Source organism: Hylobates moloch, unplaced genomic scaffold (assembly GCF_009828535.3).
Source record: "Hylobates moloch isolate HMO894 unplaced genomic scaffold, HMol_V3 SCAFFOLD_13, whole genome shotgun sequence".
NCBI classification, from domain to species: Eukaryota; Metazoa; Chordata; class Mammalia; order Primates; family Hylobatidae; genus Hylobates; species Hylobates moloch.
The window spans coordinates 37,875,568-37,895,759 of record NW_026652288.1 but is presented as its reverse complement, the minus strand read 5'-3'; the positions used below and the strand labels follow the sequence as shown (position 1 = coordinate 37,895,759).

The following is a 20,192-nucleotide window of genomic DNA, read 5'->3' as shown; positions in this document are numbered from 1 at the left end:
CTCTTATATCTGAGAGAATGCATCCAAGTCAGGCCCAAAGCTGCGAAGAAGTTCTCGTGCCTCAGCACCCATTGGCTGAGAGCCTTGCCTGGCCAGCCCAATGGACGACAGGAGCTGCTTTCGGCAGCCAATGGCGTGGAGGTTTCGGTGGTGCCAGAGGGGGCGGGGTCAGAGGCAAGGCCCTGAGTGTGCAGCCAGCCGGAGCTCCCACATGAGCAGGCGCAGGAGGTTGAAGATCACGCTGGCTTCGCGGCACCGAGGCGAGTCCTGGAGCCCGGGAGGGAGGGCAGTGGGGCTAAGCCAGGCTCTTCCCCCCGTCCCCGGAAGCCCCCTCCAGTCCCGCTGCTCCCAGCCTAAGTCCCATCCTTGTCAGCCTCGCCTGGTCCTCCCTGCGGGCTAACCCCGTATTGCCTGTTGCACTCACCGCTCTCCGCGGTTTGTGACGCCTCCTCTGGGCCGTGGGGACCTTCCTGGAGGAGCCTGGCCGTGCCAGCTCAAGCTGGAGGTGGGACATGAGGCAAATGGAAAAGGCGAAGGACAAAGTCCCCTCTGCATCTGCCCGTGGCCCTCCCAGCCGCAGACCCGAGCCCGGATTTCAGGACACCCAGAGGACCGGACTCGGGTCTGGATCGGTTTTTCCGCTGAGCGGGATAGATTTGCAAAGCGCTGGGGCTCGCCGTGGGCCTGAGGATGCAGAGAAGCTGGCGGGGGCGAGGGGCAGCGGGGCGGCGGGGCGCGGCCGTCACTCACGCAGGCCGCCACATCCCTCCCCGCGGCCGCCAGCAGCTCCAGGATCGGGCCGGCGCCGGGGAGCAGCTCCGGGCGGTGCAGGCCGCTGAGCACGGCCTGGGCGTCCGCGATGCCCCGGGCCACGTGGCGGAGCCGAGCGCAGGACTGCGGGGACGAGAGGGCGTTAGAGGGGGCCGTGCCCGGGCCATGCCTCTCCCGCCCGCTCCCAGGCCTCACCGACGGCCGCGGAGGATCCCTCCTGGGGCGGAAGGAGCAGTTGCGCGGCCCCCAGCTCAGCGCCTCTTCCTCCTGCTGGACAAGCGCCGCTTATCGCAACACTGCTAGTCCCCGTCTCCAGGGCCCCTAACCTCTGCACAGTCTGGGATTCCTGGACGTGGATGGGTACTGGCAGCGTACGGTCGTGCCTGTCGTATACTGAACCAGGGAGCTCCCCGAAGGCGTGAACCGGAGTCGAATTGTACCCCGCGCTCCCCCAGCAAAGCCCCGCGCCCCGACCTAGAGCCGAGTCCGCCCGGCATGGCTCCCATATGTGATTGACCCTGAGCCTGCGTTCGCGCTGACGACGGGGACTGCGAGGGTCTCGTGGTGGGAATTGTGGGCGCTGACATAGGAGAGGCGCCTGCTGGGCGCCAGGACGCAGGACCCATTGGGACAGGGACGGATGTGTGGGAACCCGGTGGGGCCAGGGTCCCAGGGGGCGCAGGGGCTGGACGGTGACTTACGTAGCGGTCCCTCAGCGCCTTGGCAGCCGCCAGCGTCCGGGGTTCCAGCGAGCGGTAGTGCGAGAGCAGGCAGCGCCGGGGGGCCGCTGCGACCACCGTGCACAGGACCCACAGTCCCGCGGACACCGCGGCCCAGACACTCGGCCGCATCTCTGCTTCTGCAGCAGGCGAGAGACGTCAGGGAAGCCAAAGAGAGGGTCCAGCGCGTCCAGCCCACCGCCTTGGGTTAGGCTCGCAGGGAAGACAATGCTCGGAGCGTGAAGGCGCAGCACACACAGTGGGAGAGAGAGCGGGAGCCGGCCCCCTCCTCGCCTTGGCCTCTGCCCTCACTCCTCTCTGCAGTGCACCCTCTGTGCCTCGTGCTGCAGCAGGTGCTGCTGTCCGCTGTCCCCTGGGAGGAGTCCAGAGCAGTCTCCACCTGGGCAACAGTGCCTCGACGGTCCATGCTGGCTTTTATGTGCAGGGCCGAGAATGGAGTTTGCAGCCGGGCTTTCCAGTCCAGGGCAAGCTTTCCCAACATCAGAGCTGGCCCCAGGCCTCTGGGATCCCAGTCGGGTGTGAGGACTTCAACCCGTGGTTGGCCTGTGCCCGGGATGGCTGCCCTCCAACACTCGGTTTCCAAATTGTCTCTGTCTCTGTTTCTACTGTCTGTTTCCTCTTTCTTTGCTTCACCCTGGTTGTCTTTATCTTCGTTCTGCAATCACAGCCAGCTCTTGTGTAGTGTTGACTGTGCATCAGGCCCTCTTCTATGTAATTGACACAGATACATAATCTCATTTTTGTACCAGGGCAGCCCTGGAGGTGTAGCTGAGAAAGAGAACGCTTATTTTATTTTATTTTATTTTAGAGACAGAGTCTTGCTTTGTTGCCCAGGCTGTAGTAGTGGTGCAGTCACAGCTCACTTCAGTCTCAACCTCCCAGGCTCAAGCAATCCTCCCACGTCATTCTCCAAAGTAGCTGGGACTACCGGTGGGTGCCACCACCATTTTTTGTAGAAACCTGGTTTCGCCATGTTGCCCAGGTTGGTCTCTAACTCCTGAGCTCAAGCCGTCTGCCTGCCTCGGCCTCCCCAGATCCTTGGATTACAGGCAGGATCCATTGCACCTGGCCTCGTTATTTTCTTAAACCGTTTTTTTCTGGTCTCTTTATCTATAGGTGCATTGCTTAAAAGAACTGCAGATGCCCAAAAGGCCACAGGAGCTTCAGGACGCTTCCTTTGCCTATTACTGGAGGAAGATAAGGCTGGGGCAAAACAAGTGCAAACCAGACACAGTGACCCACGGTTACCTTTAGATTATTAATATATAATTATCATGGTAGACTCCCTACCCATGGAGGAAAATACGCTCACCATTTGCTGAACATACATCATATGAAGAGGCATGCTTATGATCTGCACCTGCATCTGGAGTTGCTCCCTGCGCATGCTTACATACCTCCCCACCCCACAGCTAACTCCTTAAAATTTCCCAGCTCCCCACAGCTGGGCGATAAGGTGTTTTTTGTTTTTGTTTTTGTTTTTTTTTTGAGATGGAGTTTCACTCTTGTTGCCCAAGCTGGAGTGCAGTGGCGTGATCTCGGCTCACTGCAACCTCCACCTCCCGGGTTCAAGCAATTCTCCTGTCTCAGCCTCTTGAGTAGCTGGGATTACAGGCACACGCCACCATGCCTGGCTAGTTTTTTGTAGTTTTAGTAGAGACGGGGTTTCACCATGTTGGCCAGGCTGGCCTCAAACTCCTGACTTCAGGTGATCCACCCACCTTGGCCTCCCAAAGTGCTGGGATTACAGGCATGAGCGCGCCCAGCGATAAGGTGTCTTTAGAGCAAGAGTTCTCTCCTTCCTCATCCTAGCTGGGAATAAAACCTGCTTGCCTTTTTGTTTCCAATTGGGTGTTCTTTCTTTGCAACCAGTGCAGAGTAGGGAAAGAACTCCATTTACAGGTGACAATTTCATTGTCAAAAATGACACAAGCCCGGGTACAGTGGCTCAGGCCTGTAATCCCAGCATGTTGGGAGGCTGAGGAGGGAGAATTGTTTGAACCCAGGAGTTTGAGATCAGCCTGGGCAATTTAGTGAGACCCTGTCTCTACAAAAAGTAAGGGATTTAAAAATTAGCTGGGCATGGTGGTGTTACTGGAAAAGCATCCTGATCCAGACCCCAAGAGAGGGTTCTTAGATCCTGTGCGAAAGAATTTGGGGCAAGTCCACAGTGCAAAGCAAAAGCAAGTTTATTTTAAAAAGTAAAGTGGTGGCTGGGCACAGTGGCTCACACCTGTAATCCCAGCACTTTGGGAGGCTGAGGCAGGTGGATCACTTGAGGTCAGTTCAATACCAGCCTAACCAACATGGCAAAACCCTGTCTCTACTAGAAATACAAAAAAATTAGCCGAGTGTAGTGGTGCACACCTGTAGTTCCAGCTACTCAGAAGGCTGAGGCAGGAGAATTGCAGTGAGCCAAGGCTGCGCCACTGCACTCCAGCCCGGGTGACACAGTGAGAAAAAAAAAAAGCAAAGTGGTGAAGGAATAGCTACTGCATAGACAGAGTAGGGTGTTCCTGAAAGTAAGAGGAGGAATGGGCCCACCCTAGGTACAACGCTTGTTTATATAGAGAATAACAAAAAAAAAATCATGGGGAGATGTGCTCTGCTACAAGGGTTTGTGACAAAGGATTAAATTTCTTAATTACCATATTTTGCAAGAACCGATATTACTATCTTTAAAGCAAAATGAGGAATGCTTCTGTTCTCAAGATACCGAGATTTCAGGACATTCCTGAGCCTGTGTCTGTTTAGTAAATGTTATCAATCTGTTCCATTAACAGTAAACATCTAGAGGCTAGGAATGCCTAACTTCCTGGAAATGCAGCTCAGCACGTCCCAGCCTCCTTTTTCCTAGCCCTCACTCAAGATGGAGTCACTCTGGTTCAAATGCCTCTGACAGTGGCACGCACCTGTAGTCCCAGCTACTCATGGGGCTGAGATGAAAGGATCCCTTGAGTCCGGGAGGTTGAGGCTGCAGTGAGCTGTGATTGTGCCACTGCACTCCAGCCTGGGCGACAGAGTGAGAGACTGTCTCAAAAAAAAAAAAAAAAAAAGACACAAACCAGGCACGGTCGCTCATGCCTGTAATCCCAGCACTTTGGGAGGCCGAGGCGGGCAGATCACCTGAGGTCAGGAGTTCAAGAGCAGCCTGACCAACATGGAGAAACCCCATCTCTACTAAAAATACAAAATTAGCCAGGCGTGGTGGTGCATGCCTTTAATCCCAGCTATTCAGGAGGCTGAGGCAGAAGAATCACTTGAACCCAGGAGGCGGAGGTTGCAGTGAGCCGAGATCATGCCATTACACTCCAGCCTGGGCAATAAAAAGTGAAACTCCATCTCAAAAAAAAAAAAAAAAAAAAAAAGACACAAAAGGGAGTTTCTATTACCTTATTTTACAGATGGAAAACCGAGGCCCAGGAAAGTAAAGGAACTGTTCCAAGATACACAGCTAATAAGTGGCAGAGGTGGGGTTTGAACCCACACACTCCCCAGTTTCAAAGCTTGTTCTCTATGCCATAACTGCCTGTATCTTTTTCAGTGTCTCCTCCTATGTCTTGCTTTCTCTTTCTCTCTCTCTCTGTTCCTGTCTCTGTCTCTGGCTTTGTGTGACTCCATCTTTCTTAACTCATTTTTCCAACAAGCATCCTGACCCAGGTCGCTCTGTCTGTCTCAATCAATCTCTTTTTGTTAGTTTAAACATAAAATCTACTTCTTTTCCTGATAAAATTAGCCATGCATGTTCAGTGGATAAAGCTTGAAAAATACACAAAAGCATAAAAGAGAAAAAGCATCACCTATAACTTCACCATCCTCCTCTCATCCCTCATCCCACTTCTGGAACAATTCGTCCCGATACATAGGAATTTTCCATGTGTTTATTTGTGCATATGTTTTCTGACTACCAAAGTAACGCTTGTTCCTTGTAAAAGATTCCATCAATACAAAAACATACAACGTGGAGAGTTAAAGTAAGTCTTGTATTTCACCTCCTGGAGGTAAATATTTTTTAACAATTTGTCACTGTTCCTCCTTTTGTTTTCCTTTCTGTGAGCAATTTCACCCAAATTGGAACCATGCTGTATACAGTTTGGTAGCTGGCTTTTTATGTCTTACCATTATCTCTCATTTGCATTCTCCCACATCTTTAATTATAGTGTATCAGTTAGGGCCCAGCAGGAAACAGATGGCCCCGTCAATTTAGGATAATTTGAGGTGGGGTTGATACCAGAAGCCTTTATAAAGTGATTGGACAGTAATGGCAAATGACAAGAGCTAGTGCAAGCTCCTGGGGCCAGCACTGGTGAGGAGCCTTATCCACAGGCCTGAAGGAAGGGGAGAGGGTTGAGGATGTGTATGTGGTTGCCTGACTTGGGGAGGAGAGAGTCACTTAGATTCGTGGAGGAAACAGACGAATTGTGGTGGCCCAGCACAGGGAGGAGCCCTGGGGAACAAACACCTGACCTCCTCTCCCCTCTACCTGGGGCCCAGAGTACGGTGGAGAAGCAGGGACAGTAGATAAGGAGGGGCAAACGGAAGACATCCCCCACCCCCACACCACTATTAGAGCTTCCATTCCAGCAGGATCATTTAATAACCAACCCCTGATTGGTAAGGTGGCAGGTTTTTCATTCCCTCAACAGTATCTTTTGCAGAGCAGAGGTTGCTTTTTGTTTTTGTTTTTTTTTTATATGGTCTCAGTCTGTAGCCCAAGCTGGAGCATAGTAGTGGCACAATCGCCGCTCACTGCAGCCTCCATCTCCCAGGCTCAAGCCATCCTCCCACCCCAGCCTCCCAAGTAGCTGGGACGCCAGCTACCTGTAGTAGGCGCGTGCCACCAGGCCCGGCTAACTTTTCTTTTTTTCCCCAGAGATGCAGTCTCACTTTGTTAGCCAGGCTGGTATGTTTCCATTCCAACATTCTTGAGTTGACAAAATTATAGAAATGGAGAGCAGATTAGTGGTTGCCAGAGGTTAAGGAAGGGGTCGGATGGGAGAGGAGTGGATGTGGTTATTGAAAGGGCAACACAAGGGATCTTGTGGTATATTTTGTATCTTGTCTGTATCAATGTAATATGGTTAGGCTTTGGGTGCCCACCTAAATCTCATCTTGAATTGTAATCCCCAGGTGTTGAGGGACAGACCTGGTGGGAAGTGATTGGATCTGATCATGGGGGTGGTTCCCCCATGCTGTTCTTGTGATAGTGAGTTCTCACAAGATCTGATGGTGTTTTCAGTATTTGTAAGTTCCTCCTTCTTTCACTGTCTCTCTCTCCCGCCACCATGTAAGAGGTGCCTGCTTTCCCTTCCGTCATAATTGTAAATTTCCTGAGGCCTCCCCAACCATGCAGAACTGCGAGTCAATTAAACCTCTTTCCTTTGTAAATTACCCAGTCTCAGGTAGCATCTTCACAGCAGTATGAGAATGGACTAATACACAATGTCAATATTCTGTTTGTGATATAGTGCCACGGTTTTTGCAAGATGTTACCATTAGGGGAAACTGGGTAAAGGATACACAGTAACTCTTTGCATTCTTTTTTTTTTTTTTTGCACGTTTCATTTGTTTATTGATTTCCACCTGATTACTCCAGAAAGTAATTACTTAAGATGCTTAAGATGGGCAGGGGGGTGATTTCAGCATCGCCCACCTTCACCTATGGGAAGACCTCCGAGCATGTACAGTAAGACACAGTCACATCTTGGGGACCTCTCTGCAGGTGAACCGCAGGCCCCCAGCCCCGTGCTGGGTAAAGCAATGAAGCGACAGCCGCTTTCCTAAGCCCAAGTGAGCCAAGCTACTTCTACGCAGGTTTTTGTTTTTTTGGACATGGTTTTTTGGACATGGTGCAGGTTGTGAAACAGGGTTTAGGTTTCTCCCCTCTTGGACAAGAGGCCAAGGGTCTGCCCCATCAGCCTGCTTTCCTGGTGGGTCACGGACCATCATCACCTGGCTGGTCTGGAAGGGTTTAACCACAGCGGATCATGTGGCGACCAGAGCTGGGGCAGCTGTCAGGCGCAGCCTCCATTTCCATTCTGTCTCGTAAGCGCCTGGGAGATGTGGGCCTAAGCTTTGGTGAGGACAACAGTCTGTGTTGGAATTGGGCCCCACAGGGGTGAGTCCAGAGGCAGGACCGGGAAGAAAAGGTCGAAGGTCGGGGCATAACATCGTTCAAAGACCAGCTGCGCCCAGACCACACCCCTGAGATGCCTTATCGGGTGAGCAGGAGGCTAAGTCAGCCGACAGTGTGGCCACACAGCCCAAGCCTGTCCATGGTAGAACGGCCAGTGTGTGGCCTTAGTGCCGTGGCCATCTGGGGTCGGTGTGGGCTGCCCGCCTAGTGCGCCTGGGAGGCAGAAGTTTATTTGCCTTTAGGGACAAACTTCAGTGAGCTTCTGAATATTCATGCAGAATCGGGACTGCCGCAGCTTGGGGCCATCGTTCAGGAACTCGTGGCTCAACGCGTTGCCACACTTGCCACAGGACACCTTCAAGACTTCAGGATGATTGTGCTCCAGGCACTTGGCCATGCTGTCAGAGCGGATGGTCTTGGTGAACGCCGGCCAGGGGAATGTGTATGTGTACTTTGAGCGACTGGGGAACAGCTCATAGCCACACTTGGCACACATATAGACACCTGGCTCAAAGTGATTGTGGAAAACCTCTCCCCCGAAGAAGCTGCAGAACGACATGGTGCCGCCAGGACCACTGTGCATTTGCCCCCTCCAACAGACCCAAGGCCGCCGACTCCATGACCGCCGGGACCCGCGCCCACCTCCCAAGAACCAATCTCTTTGCGTTATTTCTTAGAATTGCATGTGAATCCACAATTATGTCAAAGTAAAAGCTCTAATTAAAACAATCACACAGACATATTTCCTTGGGAGCTATACATGCATTATGCAAATATATAAAATATGGATAATATATAAAATGTTTAAAAATGTATAAAAAAGTGTGCAAGGATATGTCCCCACCTGATTAATGGTGAGTTATTCATCACTGGAGACAGCATGGGAACTGAGGAGATAGATGATCATTGGAATATTTAAATGTATTAATAACATTTTAATTTCTTTTTTTTTTTCTTTTGAGACAGAGTCTCGCTCTGTCGCTCAGGCTGAAGTGCAGTGGCGTGATCTTCACTCACTGCAACCTCCGCCTCCCAGGTTCAAGTGATTATCCTGCCTCAGCCTCCCAAGTAGCTGGGATTACAGGTGTCTGTAAAAATTAGCTACCATGCCTGGCTAATTTTTGTATTTTTAGTACAGATGGGGTTTCACCATGTTGGCCAGGCTGGTCTCGAACTCCTGACCTGAGGCAATCTGCCCGCCTCGGCCTCCCAAAGCGCTGGGATTACAGGCATGTGCCACTGAGCCTGACCATATTTTAATTTCTTACAAGGAGAATGAATTCTACCTAACTAAGCAGTAAAACAAACTCACTGGATATGAGGGAAATGGTAGCTCACTGCTTCTTCAGTTGCTGGTCAGGTAGATCATTTGTGAGACTTTCTTAAAAAGTACATTAATCCAACTTCTAGGGCTTCTCTTTTTGTTTTTTTGAGACAGAGTCTTGCTGTGTCACCCAGGATGGAACTCAGTGGCGAAATCTCAGCTTATGGCATCCCAGTGTTGTACCCAGGCGAGTTAAGAAAACGCCACACTTTGAGACGAATTAAGAGTCCTTTATTAAGCCGGCGGCCAAAGAGACAGCTAATGCTCAAAATTCTCTCGGCCACGAGGAAGGGGCTCGATTAACTTTTATACCTAGGTTTAGAAAGAGGAGGAGGACTCAAAGGTAATAATTCTACAGAAGTAAAAATATGCAAGCATCAAAAGAATCAAAATGGTTACAGAGTGATAAACAACTTAAAAGACAAATGGTTACAAGAAGAGCAACGGTACCAGGTGCAAGGTTTTAAATCTTTCATTATAATTAGATACAGGGTTTATGCTGGACAGGAATTCAAGGTTTTATGTTGTTATCTCTTGGAGAGAATTTCTGGGAACTTCATACATTGTTGGTGTTGGTACCTTATCAGTTAATTGGGCTCCTTTGAAATGCTGAGGATCTGTTTACCCAGGCCAGCTCCTCACGAAAGGGGGTGGGGTGAGGAGCCCTAATGTCTTGTAAATTAAGGGGTCAATTGGAGCTTGTCCGGCTTTCCCAGCTAGAGAGAGTCTTATTTACATGAGAAGCAAGGCTAGGTGATTTAAAGAGACAAGCAGGACAAAATTCAAAGTAACAAGTTGAAGTAAAAACAAGGTTAGGCATTTCACCAGGTACAAGCAATCCTGCTACCTCAGCCCCTCAAGTAGCTAGGATTACAGGCACACCATTACACCTAGCTAATTTTTGTGTTTTTAGCAGAGACGGGGTTTCGCCATGTTGGCCAAGCTGGCCTGGCACTCCTGACCCCAAGTGATCCAACCGCCTTGGCCTCCCAAAGTGCTGGGATTACAGATGTGAGAGTCCCTGCACCAGGAGAGACTGGCCTCTAGAGCTTCTGATAATGGCTTTGTGAAACGTTGTCCTTATCCTCTGCCACTTTGCTGCTGTGCGGGTGTTCACTGACCGCTCCTGATCTGCACCTCTGAGGCTTGCCTGCCCTCTGGCTCATGGTTGGTGTTTAGCCAGTGGAGGTGCTGGCAGGAGATTGAGGGAGGGCAGAGAGCAAGGTGGGGGTATTTATTCTCCTATTTGCTGGCTGCCCCCTGCAAGTCTGGAGTTTGACAGTGGCCATGATCCTCTATCTACAGCCACAGTCTTTGTCCTGTCATGCCTAGGAGTGCTAACAGCTCCCCCTGTTACTGGCCTCTGGGTGCACCACCACCTCTTGTGTCTTCCTTAACCTTTCTGCCCACTTTTCCCGTGCTTAAATGTTCAAGTAGGTCATCTACTTCCTGAAGATTTCTATTTTTTTCCCCCTGAGTTTTCTTAATAGAAATGTTTGAGACTGAGGTCATTAAAGACTCACATGCTGTTATAAGCAAAAATTCAGGCTAGGCTTGGTGGCTCATGCCTATGATCCCAACACTTTGGGAGGCCAAGGCAGGAGGACTGTTTGAGTCCAGGAGTTCAAGACCAGCCTGGGCAACATAGCAAGAGCCCATCTCCACACACAAGATATAAAAATTAGCTGGGTGTGGTGGCACCCACCTGTAGTTCCAACTACTCAGGGGGCTGAGGTGACAGGATCACTTGAGCCTGGGAGGTGGGGCCTGCAGCGAGCCGTGATGGTGCCACTGCACTCCAGCATGGTGACAGAGCAAGACTCTGTCTCAAGAAGAAAAAGAAAGAAAGAAATAATAAAGAGAGATTCTGTGCACCCTTTATCCAGCTTCCCCCAATGGTAATATCTTACAAAATGCTAGTCCAATACCACAGCTGGATATTGACATTAATACAGTCCACCCATCTTATTCAAATATCCCCAGTTTTACTTGCATTGAGTGTGTTTGTGTATTCTTGCGTGTGTGTTTAGTCATACAGTTTACTGTATACAATTTAGTTATATAATTTCATCACATGCATAGGTTCATGTATGCATCACCACAGTAAGGACAGAAGAGTTCCATCACCATGAACATCCTTGGGGCCATGCCATCTTTTTCTTTTTTTCTTTTTTTTTTTGAGACAGAGTCTTGCTCTGTCGCCAGACTAGAGTGCAGTGGCGTGATCGTGATCTCAGCTCACTGCAACCTCCACCTCTCAGGTTCACACCATTCTCCTGCCTCAGCCTCCCGAGTAGCTGGGACTACAGATGCCTGCCACCATGCCTGGCTAATTTTTTGTATTTTTTTTTTTTTAGTAGAGATGGGGTTTCACTGTGTTAGCTAGGATGGTCTTGATCTCCTGACCTCGTGATCTGCCCGCCTCGGCCTTCCAAAGTGCTGGGATTACAGGCGTGAGCCACCACACCTGGCCCTTTTTTATAACCACACCCACCTTCCTCCCTCCACCATCTTTCCCTAACTCCTTGCAACAACTAATTTATTCTCCACTTTCAAATTTTTCTCATTTGAAAAATGTTATATAGCCCAGGTGCAGTGGCTCATGCCTGTAGTCCCAGCACTTTGGAAGGCTGAGGTCCAGCACTTTGGAAGGCTGAGGTGGGAGGATCACTTAGAGCCAAGGAATTCGAGACCAGCCTGGACAATATAGGGCGACCCTGTCTCTACAAAAAAATATATAAAAATTAGCCAGGCACGCTGGCATGTTGTAGAGTCCAGCCCTACTGGGCCTGTGGGTTTTTTCTTTGTGTGCAGAGACGAGAGATTGCAGGAAAATGAAGACACGAGACAAAGAGATAGAAGGAAAGACAACTGGGTCCAGGGGACCACTGCCACCAATGTGCAGAGTCTGGTAGTGGCCTCAAATGCCTGGACGCACTGCTATTTATTTTATTTTATTTTATTTTATTTTATTTTATTTATTTTATTTTATTTTATTTTTTTATTTTATTTTATTTATTTATGTTATGTTATGTTATGTTATGTTATGTTATGTTATGTTATGTTATTTTTTTTGAGACGGAGTCTCGCTCTGTTGCCCAGGCTGGAGTGCAGTGGCGCAATCTCGGCTCACTGCAAGCTCCGCCTCCCGGGTTCACGCCATTCTCCTGCCTCAGCCTCTCCGAGTAGCTGGGACTACAGGCGCCCGCCACCACGCCCGGCTAATTTTTTTGTATTTTTTAGTAGAGACGGGGTTTCACCGTGGTCTCGATATCCTGACCTCATGATCCGCCCGCCTCGGCCTCCCAAAGTGCTGGGATTACAAGCGTGAGCCACCGCGCCCGGCCTGCTATTTATTGTATACAAGGCAAGGAGGCAGGGTAAGGAGTATAAGTCGTCTCAAGTGATTGATAAGGTCACGCGAGTCACGTGTCCACATGACGGGGGCCTTTTCCTTTGTGGTAGCTGAGGCGGAGAGGGAGGACAGCATACGTCAGCATTTTTTCTATGCACTTATCAGAAAGATCAAAGACTTTAATACTTTCACTAATTCTGTTGCTGCTATCTTCTAAGAACTTAAGAAGAGGATCCAGGTGTACAGGCGGAACATGAAAGTGGACAAGGAGCGTGACCATTGAAGCGAAACACCACAGGGAAGGAGGGGTTTAGGCCTCCGGATGACCGCGGGCGGGCCTGGCTAATGTCAGGCCTCCCACAAGAGCTGGTGGAGCAGAGTGTTCTCTAACTCCCCCAGGGAAAGGGAGACTCCCTTTCCCAGTCTGCTAAGTAACGGGTGCCCTCCCAGGCACTGGCGCTACCGCTAGACCAAGGAGCCCTCAAGTGGCCCTTATCCGGGTGTGACAGAGGGCTCACACTCATGTCTTTTGGTCACCTCTCACAGTGTCCCTTTAGCCCTGACTCTGTATGGCCTGGTTTCTCCTACGTTATAATTATAAAACAGAAATTACTATAATAATAAAACAAAGAGTAATACTACAAACTAATGATTGATAATATTCATATATAATCATATCTATATCCTATTTCTAGTATAACTTTTCTTATTATAATTATTTTCTTTATTATACTGGAACAGCTTGTGCCTTCAGCCTCTTGCCTCGGCACCTGGATGGCTTGCCGCCCACAGCATGTGCCTGTGGTCTCAGCTACGCTGGAGGCTGAAGTGAGAGGATTGCTTGAGCCCAGGAGGTCAAGGCTGCAGTGAGCCATGATTTTGCGACTGCACTCCAGCCTAAGTGACAGGGCAAGACTCTCAATTTTAAAAAATTTATATATGTGTGTGTGTGTGTGTGTGTGTGTGTGTATAATAATGAAGTAGTTACATATTACTGGGATGGGCTTTTTTCACTCAGCATAATTCTCTGGATATTCACCCAAGTTGTTGCATATATCAATAGTTCATTCCTATTTGATGGTATATATTTGCCAGAATTTGTGTAACCATGCACCTTTTGGAGGACAACTGGGCTTTCTAGTTTGGGCTATTACAAACAAAGTTGCTATGAACATTTGCAAAGCAAATAACTATATTATTGCATGGACATAAGTTTCCATTTCTCTGGAATAAATATCCAGGCATACCATTCTGGGCTGACTAGGAGTTGCATATTTAGTTTTACAGGAAACTACTGAACTGTGTTTCAGAATGGCTGCACCATTTTTCCATTCTCACCAGCAATGTATGAGTGATCCAGTTCCTGGATCATTTTTGAGTTATACTCACAAATAAACGTTCTCCAAAGCTTTTTGTTATTTCTTAAATTCCTGAAGTAGTGTTTCTAACAGACTAGGGGTCTCAAGCAGTGGATCACAAGACACATTTCTATTGGGACAGCATTAAATTGAATTTTTTATTGCACATAACCTGCACCGTGGCACTCAGAGCTGGATCACTGATTGTCAATAATTTGCATCTGGCACTTTCCTCCAACCAATCTATGGCACTCCATTCTTTCTGCCATTACTAATTTTCCTTCTAGTTCTTCAGTCTTTGGACATATATAATTTTATTTCAGCCTCATGGTATCTATCAGTTAGGACACTTTTGGTGGTAAATAACCAAAAACTCAACTCATGCTGGCTTGAACACTGGAGAATTTATGAGCTTACAGAACTGAGAAGCCTAGGGTTAGTGGTGAGGCTTCAGGTTAAGTTTGATCTAGCAGCTTAAGATATGAGTAACCTCCCAGTTGGTTTTTTGTTTGTTTGTTTTTTGAGATGGAGTCTCACTCTGTCACACAGGCTGGAGTGCAGTGGCATGATCTCGGCTCACTACAACCTCCGCCTCTAGGGTTCAAGCAACTCTCCTGCCTCAGCTCCCTGAGTAGCTGGGATTACAGGCACACATCACCATGCCTGGCTAATTTTTGTATTTTTAGTAGAGATGGGGTTTCACCATGTTGGCCAGGCTGGTCTCGAACTCCTAACCTCAGGTGATCTGCCTGCCTCGGCCCCAAAGTTCTGAGATTACAGGCATGAGCCACGGCACCCAGCCTCTGTTTGTTTGCTTGTTTGTTTTTAAATATTTCAGGTTTCCCTTATGCTGATGAGAAGCCTGTTTACTCTTGTAAATCCAAGATGGGTCTAGCAGCATCCCGGGCTTCAGGCTTCAGGTTTTATTTTTCTTCAGTAGATTAAAAAAAAACAGCATCTTTTTCCCAAGATGTTCAGGACTGAAGATCATTCTGATTGAACTGGATTAGGTCACATGCCCACCACAAACCCAATCACTGTGGCTAAGAAGACAAACTGATGTAAATGGCTACAGCTAGATAACATACCCCATCCCAGGGATGGGGAGGGGGTTAAATCATCTTCCCAAAACTATTTAGCTCCCCAACTGAAATGGGGGATCTCAGGAAAGATTGGGGAGAGGTGATAGAAGCTTGGAAAATATACTCCATAGACACTTTTTGAAATCTCTCTTTTGAGACAGGGTCTCGCTCTGCCACCCAGGCTGGACTGCAGTGGCACAATCTCGGCTCACTGCAACCTCCCCCTCCCTGGTTCAGGCAGTTCTCCTGCCTCAGCCCCGAGTAGCTGGGATTACAGGTACGTGCCATCTGATTGGCTAATTTTATTTTTAGTAGAGACGGGGTTTCACCATGTTGGCCAGGCTTTGCTGGTTCTTAAAACCTCTATGCCTTTGAATAGGAAAATATGCACTGGCAAACCATAAAATAATTTTCTTATACTCATGCTGAGGAAGACATATAACCATGAAAAACAGTCACTACTTACCCATAATTATCAAGATTTATATAAACCTAATTAGAATTAATTAAAAGTGGTCTCAAGTAGGAAGCGTGCCTGACTTACTCAAAACATACCTAAGGCTGGATGCAGTGGCTCACACTTGTAATCCCAACATTTTGGGAGGCCAAGGCAGGAGGATCGCTTGAGGCCAAGAGTTTGGACCAGCCTGGGCAACATACTGAGATCCTGTCACTACAAAAAAATTTAAACACTAGCTGGCATTGTGGTGCATGCCTGTAGTCCCAGCTATGTGGGAGGATCGCTTGAGCCCAGGAGGTTGAGACTACAGTGAACTGTGATCATACCACTGCACTCCAGCCTGGGAACAGAGCGAGACCGTATCTCAAAAACAAGCAAAAAACATATGTAGGCTATTCTGTGTGGGATAGATCAGTCATACAGATGAGAGATGGCAGAGTATTGCCAATAATAACCAAGGGAGCCTGGGATCAAATCCCCATTTCACACCTACAAGCTGTGTGAGCTCGTGTTTCATTCATACCCTCTCTGTGCCACCGTTCTTTCTTCTATAAAATGTCAGCCAATAACCAGTCAACTACCTAACAGTTGCTGGGGAGAAAAAAAAAACAGATATTTACATGAGAAGAGCTTAGAATGGAGCCAGGAAGTGCTGAGTAAATATTAGCTATATATATATACACAAAACAGTAGTTGAGAAAAACATGTCTGTAATTCCAATTTTCTTTTTTTTTTTTTTTTTTTTTTGCCCAGGCTGGTCATGGCGACTCGTTTCACTGAAACCCCTCCGTTCAACCATTTTCTGCCTCCCTCGGTACTGGGATTTTTGTATTTTTAGTAGAGACGGGGTTTCACCGTGGTCTCGATCTCCTGACCTTGTGATCCGCCCGCCTCGGCCTCCCAAAGTGCTGGGATTACAAGCGTGAGCCACCGCGCCCGGCCCTGTAATTCCAATTTTCAACAGCAAACTAACAATACTTTATTAAGTGGTAAACAAATAAATATTATATTCATATAACAATATGAAAGCCAGAGACAGCTCGTCTGAGACACAGATGAACAAAAACCAGAGAGAGGGGGAGAGGGGGCCAGGTGCAGTGGCCCACATCTGTAATCCCAGTGCTTTGAGAGGCCAAGGTGGGATGACAGCTTGAGGCCAGGAATTTAAGACCAGCCTGGGCAACACAGTGAGACCCCCATCTCTACAAAAAAAAAAAAAAAAGAAGAATTATCTGGGCATGGTGGTGGGTGCCTGCAGCTCCAGCTACTGAGGGACTACTCAAAGCTGAAGCAGGAAGATCCTTGGAGCCCACAGGATTGAGGTTACAGTGAACTGTCATCTCACCACTACACTCCAGGATGGGCCCAGAGACAGTGAAGCCCTGTCTCTAAAAAAGAAGAAAGAAAAGAAAAAAAAAGAAGAAGAAGAAGAGAAGGGGGAGTATTCAGGGTGTAAGCCAAAAATAAAATTCTAAGGCCCCCCACAACCATCTGAATGGATCCTGTCCTCTCAGCCAAGGGCATTCCAAAGTTAACCTGAAAAACCAGTTCGGGCCATAATTGCAAGGGGGAGTGGGACATGCCTCATCATAGCCTCCTTCCTTTTGGAATTACTAATAGAAGAGACCTTTAAGTCTGATTTTTTAAAAATTACAATCTATTTTCTCTGAAGCCTTCTACCTGGAGGCTTCATCTGCACACACACTCAATGTAAGTAAAACAGGATATCTGAATAAGATAGGTGGATTGTGTCAATATCAATATCCTGGTTGTGGTATTGGACTGGAGGTTTGTAAGATGTTAGTTACCACTGGGGGAAACTGGGTAAAGGGTGCACAAGATCTCTGCATTTTCTTCCCTTCCTTCCTTCCTTCCTTCCTTCCTTGGTCTCCACAACCCCTTATGGTAACCCAGACATTCCTTTCTATTGATAATAACTCAACCAATTGCCCATCAGAAACTCTTTGAATCCCCCTATGACTTGGAAGCACACCCTGGCTTCCCCTTGTCCTGCCTTTCTAGATGGAACTAATGTACATCTTACGTGTATCGATTGATGCCTTATGTCTCCCTAAAGTGTATAAAATCAAGTTGTGGGCCAGGCATGGTGGCTCACGCCTGTAATCCCAGCACTTTGGGAGGCTGAGGCGGGTGGATCACCTGAGGTCAGGAGCTCAACACCAGCCTGGCCAACATGGCGAAACCCCGTCTCTACTAAAAAGGCAAAAGTTAGCTGGGCATGGTGGTGCACGCCTGTAGTCCCAACTACTTGGGAGGCTGAGGCAGGAGAATCACTTGAACCTGGGAGGTTGTGGTTGCAGTGAGACAAGTTCGCGCCAGTGCACCCCAGCCTGGGCAATAGAGCGCAACTCCATGTCAAGAAAAAAAAAAAAGTTGTGGCCCAACAACCTTGGGCACATGGTTCTCAGGATCTCCTGGGGGCTGTGTCACAGGCCATTGGTCACTCATATTTGGCTCAGAATAAATCTCTTCAAGTGTTTTTTACAGAGTGTGACTCTTCTCATTCATTGACAAGGGAAAGAAAGATACAAAGACAGGGACAGACAAACAGAAATGTAATGAGAAAACAGAGAAAGATGAAGGAGACAGCATTGGAAAGCCAGTTATGAACACCCGAGGGCAGGCATTTAAATGATTTGGTAGCTCTGCCAAGCCTGTAGCTTCAAAGAAAAGGAAAAAGTGTCTGGGTTCATTCCTAGAGTACAGAAGAGAGATCAGACAGAGACAAAGAGAGACAAACAGATGTCCAGAAAACAGACACAGGCAGTTGGCTCAGGATAGAGAGTTGGAGGCCAGCCATCCCTGGCATAGGCCCACCGTGGGTTAAAGTCTTCACACACCGACTGGGATCCCAGAGGCCTGGGGCCAGCAGTGACCTTCCAAAATCTTGTCCGGGACGGGGACCGGCTGCAAACCCTCTCAGCCCTGCACATAAAAGCCAGCATGGACCGTCGAGGCACTGTTGCCCAGGTGGAGACTGCTCCGGACGCCTCTCAGGGGACAGTGGCCGGCAGCACCTGCTGCAGCACGAGGCACAGAGGGTGCACTGCAGGAAGAAGTGAGGGCAGAGGCCAAGGCGAGGAGGGGCCGGCTCCCGCTCTCTCTCCCGCTGTGTGTGCTGCGCCTCCCCTGTGAACCTAACCCAAGGCGGGGGACCGGACGCATGGGACCCTCTCTTTGGCTTCCCTGACGTCCCTCAGGAGCAGAGATGCGACCGAGTGTGTGGGCTGCGGTGGCCGCGGGACTGTGGGTCCTGTGCACGGTGGGCGCGGCGACCCCCCGGCTCTCGCACTACCGCTCACTGCAGCCCCGGACGCTGGCGGCGGTCAAGGCGCTGAGGAACCGCTAAGTGAGTGACCGCCCAGCCACTGCGCCCCCCGGTACACTGGCCCCGCCGGGTTCCCACACACCCGTCGCTGTCCCGAGGGGTCCTGCGTCCTAGCGCCCAGCAGGCGCCTCTTGTACGTCAGAGCCCGCAATTCCCACCAGGAGACCCCCACAGTCCCCGTCGTCAGCGCGAACGCAGGCTCAGGGTCAGTCACAAAAGGAGCCCTGCAGGGCGGACTCGGCTCCAGGTCGCGGACGCAGGGCTATGCCGGGGGAGCGCGGGGTGCAATTCAACCCTGGTTCACGCCTTCGGGGAGCTCCCTGGTTCAGTATACGACAGGCACGACCGTACGCTGCCTGTACCCATCCACGTCCAGGAATCCCAGACTGTGCAGAGGTTAGGGGCCCTGTCGCTTGTCCCGCAGGGGGAAGAGGCGCTGAGCTGGAGGCCGCGCAACTGCTCCGTCCGCCCCAGGAGGGATCCTCCGCGGCCATCGGTGAGGCCTGGGAGCGGGCGGGAGAGGCATGGCCTGGGCGCGGCCCCCTTTAACGCCCTCTCCTCCCCGCAGTTCTGCGCTCGGCTCCGCCACGTGGCCAGGAGCATCGCGGACGCCCAGGCAGTGCTCAGCGGCCTGCACCGCCCGGAGCTGCTTCCCGGCGCCAGCCGGATCCTGGAGCCGCTGGCAGCCGCGGGGAGGGACGTGGCGGCCTGCGTGAGTGACGGCCGCGGCCCGCCGCCCCTCGCCCCAGCCAGCTTCTCTGCATCCTCAGGCCCACGGCGAGCCCCAGCGCTTTGCGAATCTGTCCTGCTGAGCGGAAAAACCGATCCAGACCCAGGTCGGATCCTCTGGGTGTCCTCAAATCCGGGCTCGGGTCTGCGGCTGGGAGGACCACGGGCAGATGCAGAGAGGGGCTCCGTCCTTCGCCTTTTCCATTTGCCTCGCGTCCCACCTCCAGCTTGAGTTGGCACGGCCAGGCTCCTCCAGGAAGGTCCCCGGGGCCCAGAGGAGGCGTCACAAACCGCGGAGAGCGGTGAGTGCAGCAGGCAGTACAGGGTTAGCCTGCAGGGAGGACCGAGCGAGGTTGACACGGACATGACTGAGGCTGGGAGCGGCGGGATTGGAGAGGTCTTCTCGGGAGGGAAGAGCCTGGCTTAGCGCAGCTGCCCTCCCTCCCGGGCTCCAGGACTCGCCTGGGTGTCGCGAAGCCAGCGTGCTCTTCAACGTCCTGCGCCTGCTCGTGTCGGAGCTCCGGCTGGCTGCACACTCAGGGCCTGGCCTCTGACCCCGCCCCCTCCGGCAGCACGGAAACCTCCACGCCATTGGCTGCTGAAAGAGGCCCCTGTGGCCCATTGGCCTGGCCAGGCGAGGATCTCAGCCAATGGGTGCTGAGGCAGGAGAACTTCTTCGCAGCCTTGGGCCTGACTTAGATGCACTCGCTCATATAAGAGGAGCGGGTCCTCCTACAGGGAAGAGAGCACAGTTCTCCAGGAAGCCACGATATTTCCTCGGGTGCATTGTACGACCCTCCAAGGGTTGCTATGGCAGGAAGAGACTTGAGCTCTGGAAACCGTGGCTGACCCCCGGCAACAGGGACCAGTTCCTCCTTGTGTGGTTAC

At 50.3% G+C, this 20,192-nt stretch overlaps 2 protein-coding genes and 1 pseudogene across 4 annotated transcripts; 1 reads left to right on the top strand and 2 right to left on the bottom strand.

Moving 5' to 3' along the window:
* On the bottom strand, positions 1-1,899 carry IFNL3 (interferon lambda 3). The gene is made up of 5 exons (XM_032172210.1): positions 1,473-1,899; positions 967-1,038; positions 751-894; positions 425-499; positions 1-267 (listed from the first exon to the last, which is right to left on the bottom strand). The coding sequence occupies exons 1-5, from the start codon at positions 1,620-1,622 to the stop codon at positions 169-171; spliced, it is 540 nt and encodes a 179-aa protein (XP_032028101.1). The 5' UTR covers positions 1,623-1,899; the 3' UTR covers positions 1-168.
* A 5,912-nt stretch (positions 1,900-7,811) lies between these two features.
* LOC116480344 (methionine-R-sulfoxide reductase B1-like) lies at positions 7,812-8,279 on the bottom strand. 3 transcript variants are annotated; one of them, XM_058426945.1, is made up of 2 exons: positions 8,003-8,279; positions 7,812-7,883 (listed from the first exon to the last, which is right to left on the bottom strand). In XM_058426945.1, exons 1-2 carry the CDS (start codon positions 8,228-8,230, stop codon positions 7,812-7,814), a joined length of 300 nt encoding a protein of 99 aa, XP_058282928.1. In that variant the 5' UTR covers positions 8,231-8,279. The 3 variants fall into 3 exon arrangements, with proteins under 3 accessions (XP_058282928.1, XP_058282927.1, XP_032609239.2); XM_058426944.1 differs by having other exon boundaries at positions 7,826-8,002; positions 8,035-8,279; XM_032753348.2 differs by having other exon boundaries at positions 7,826-8,279.
* Positions 8,280-18,455: 10,176 nt separating this feature from the next.
* LOC116480325 (interferon lambda-4-like) lies at positions 18,456-19,858 on the top strand (annotated as a pseudogene).
* Positions 19,859-20,192: the final 334 nt, after the last annotated feature.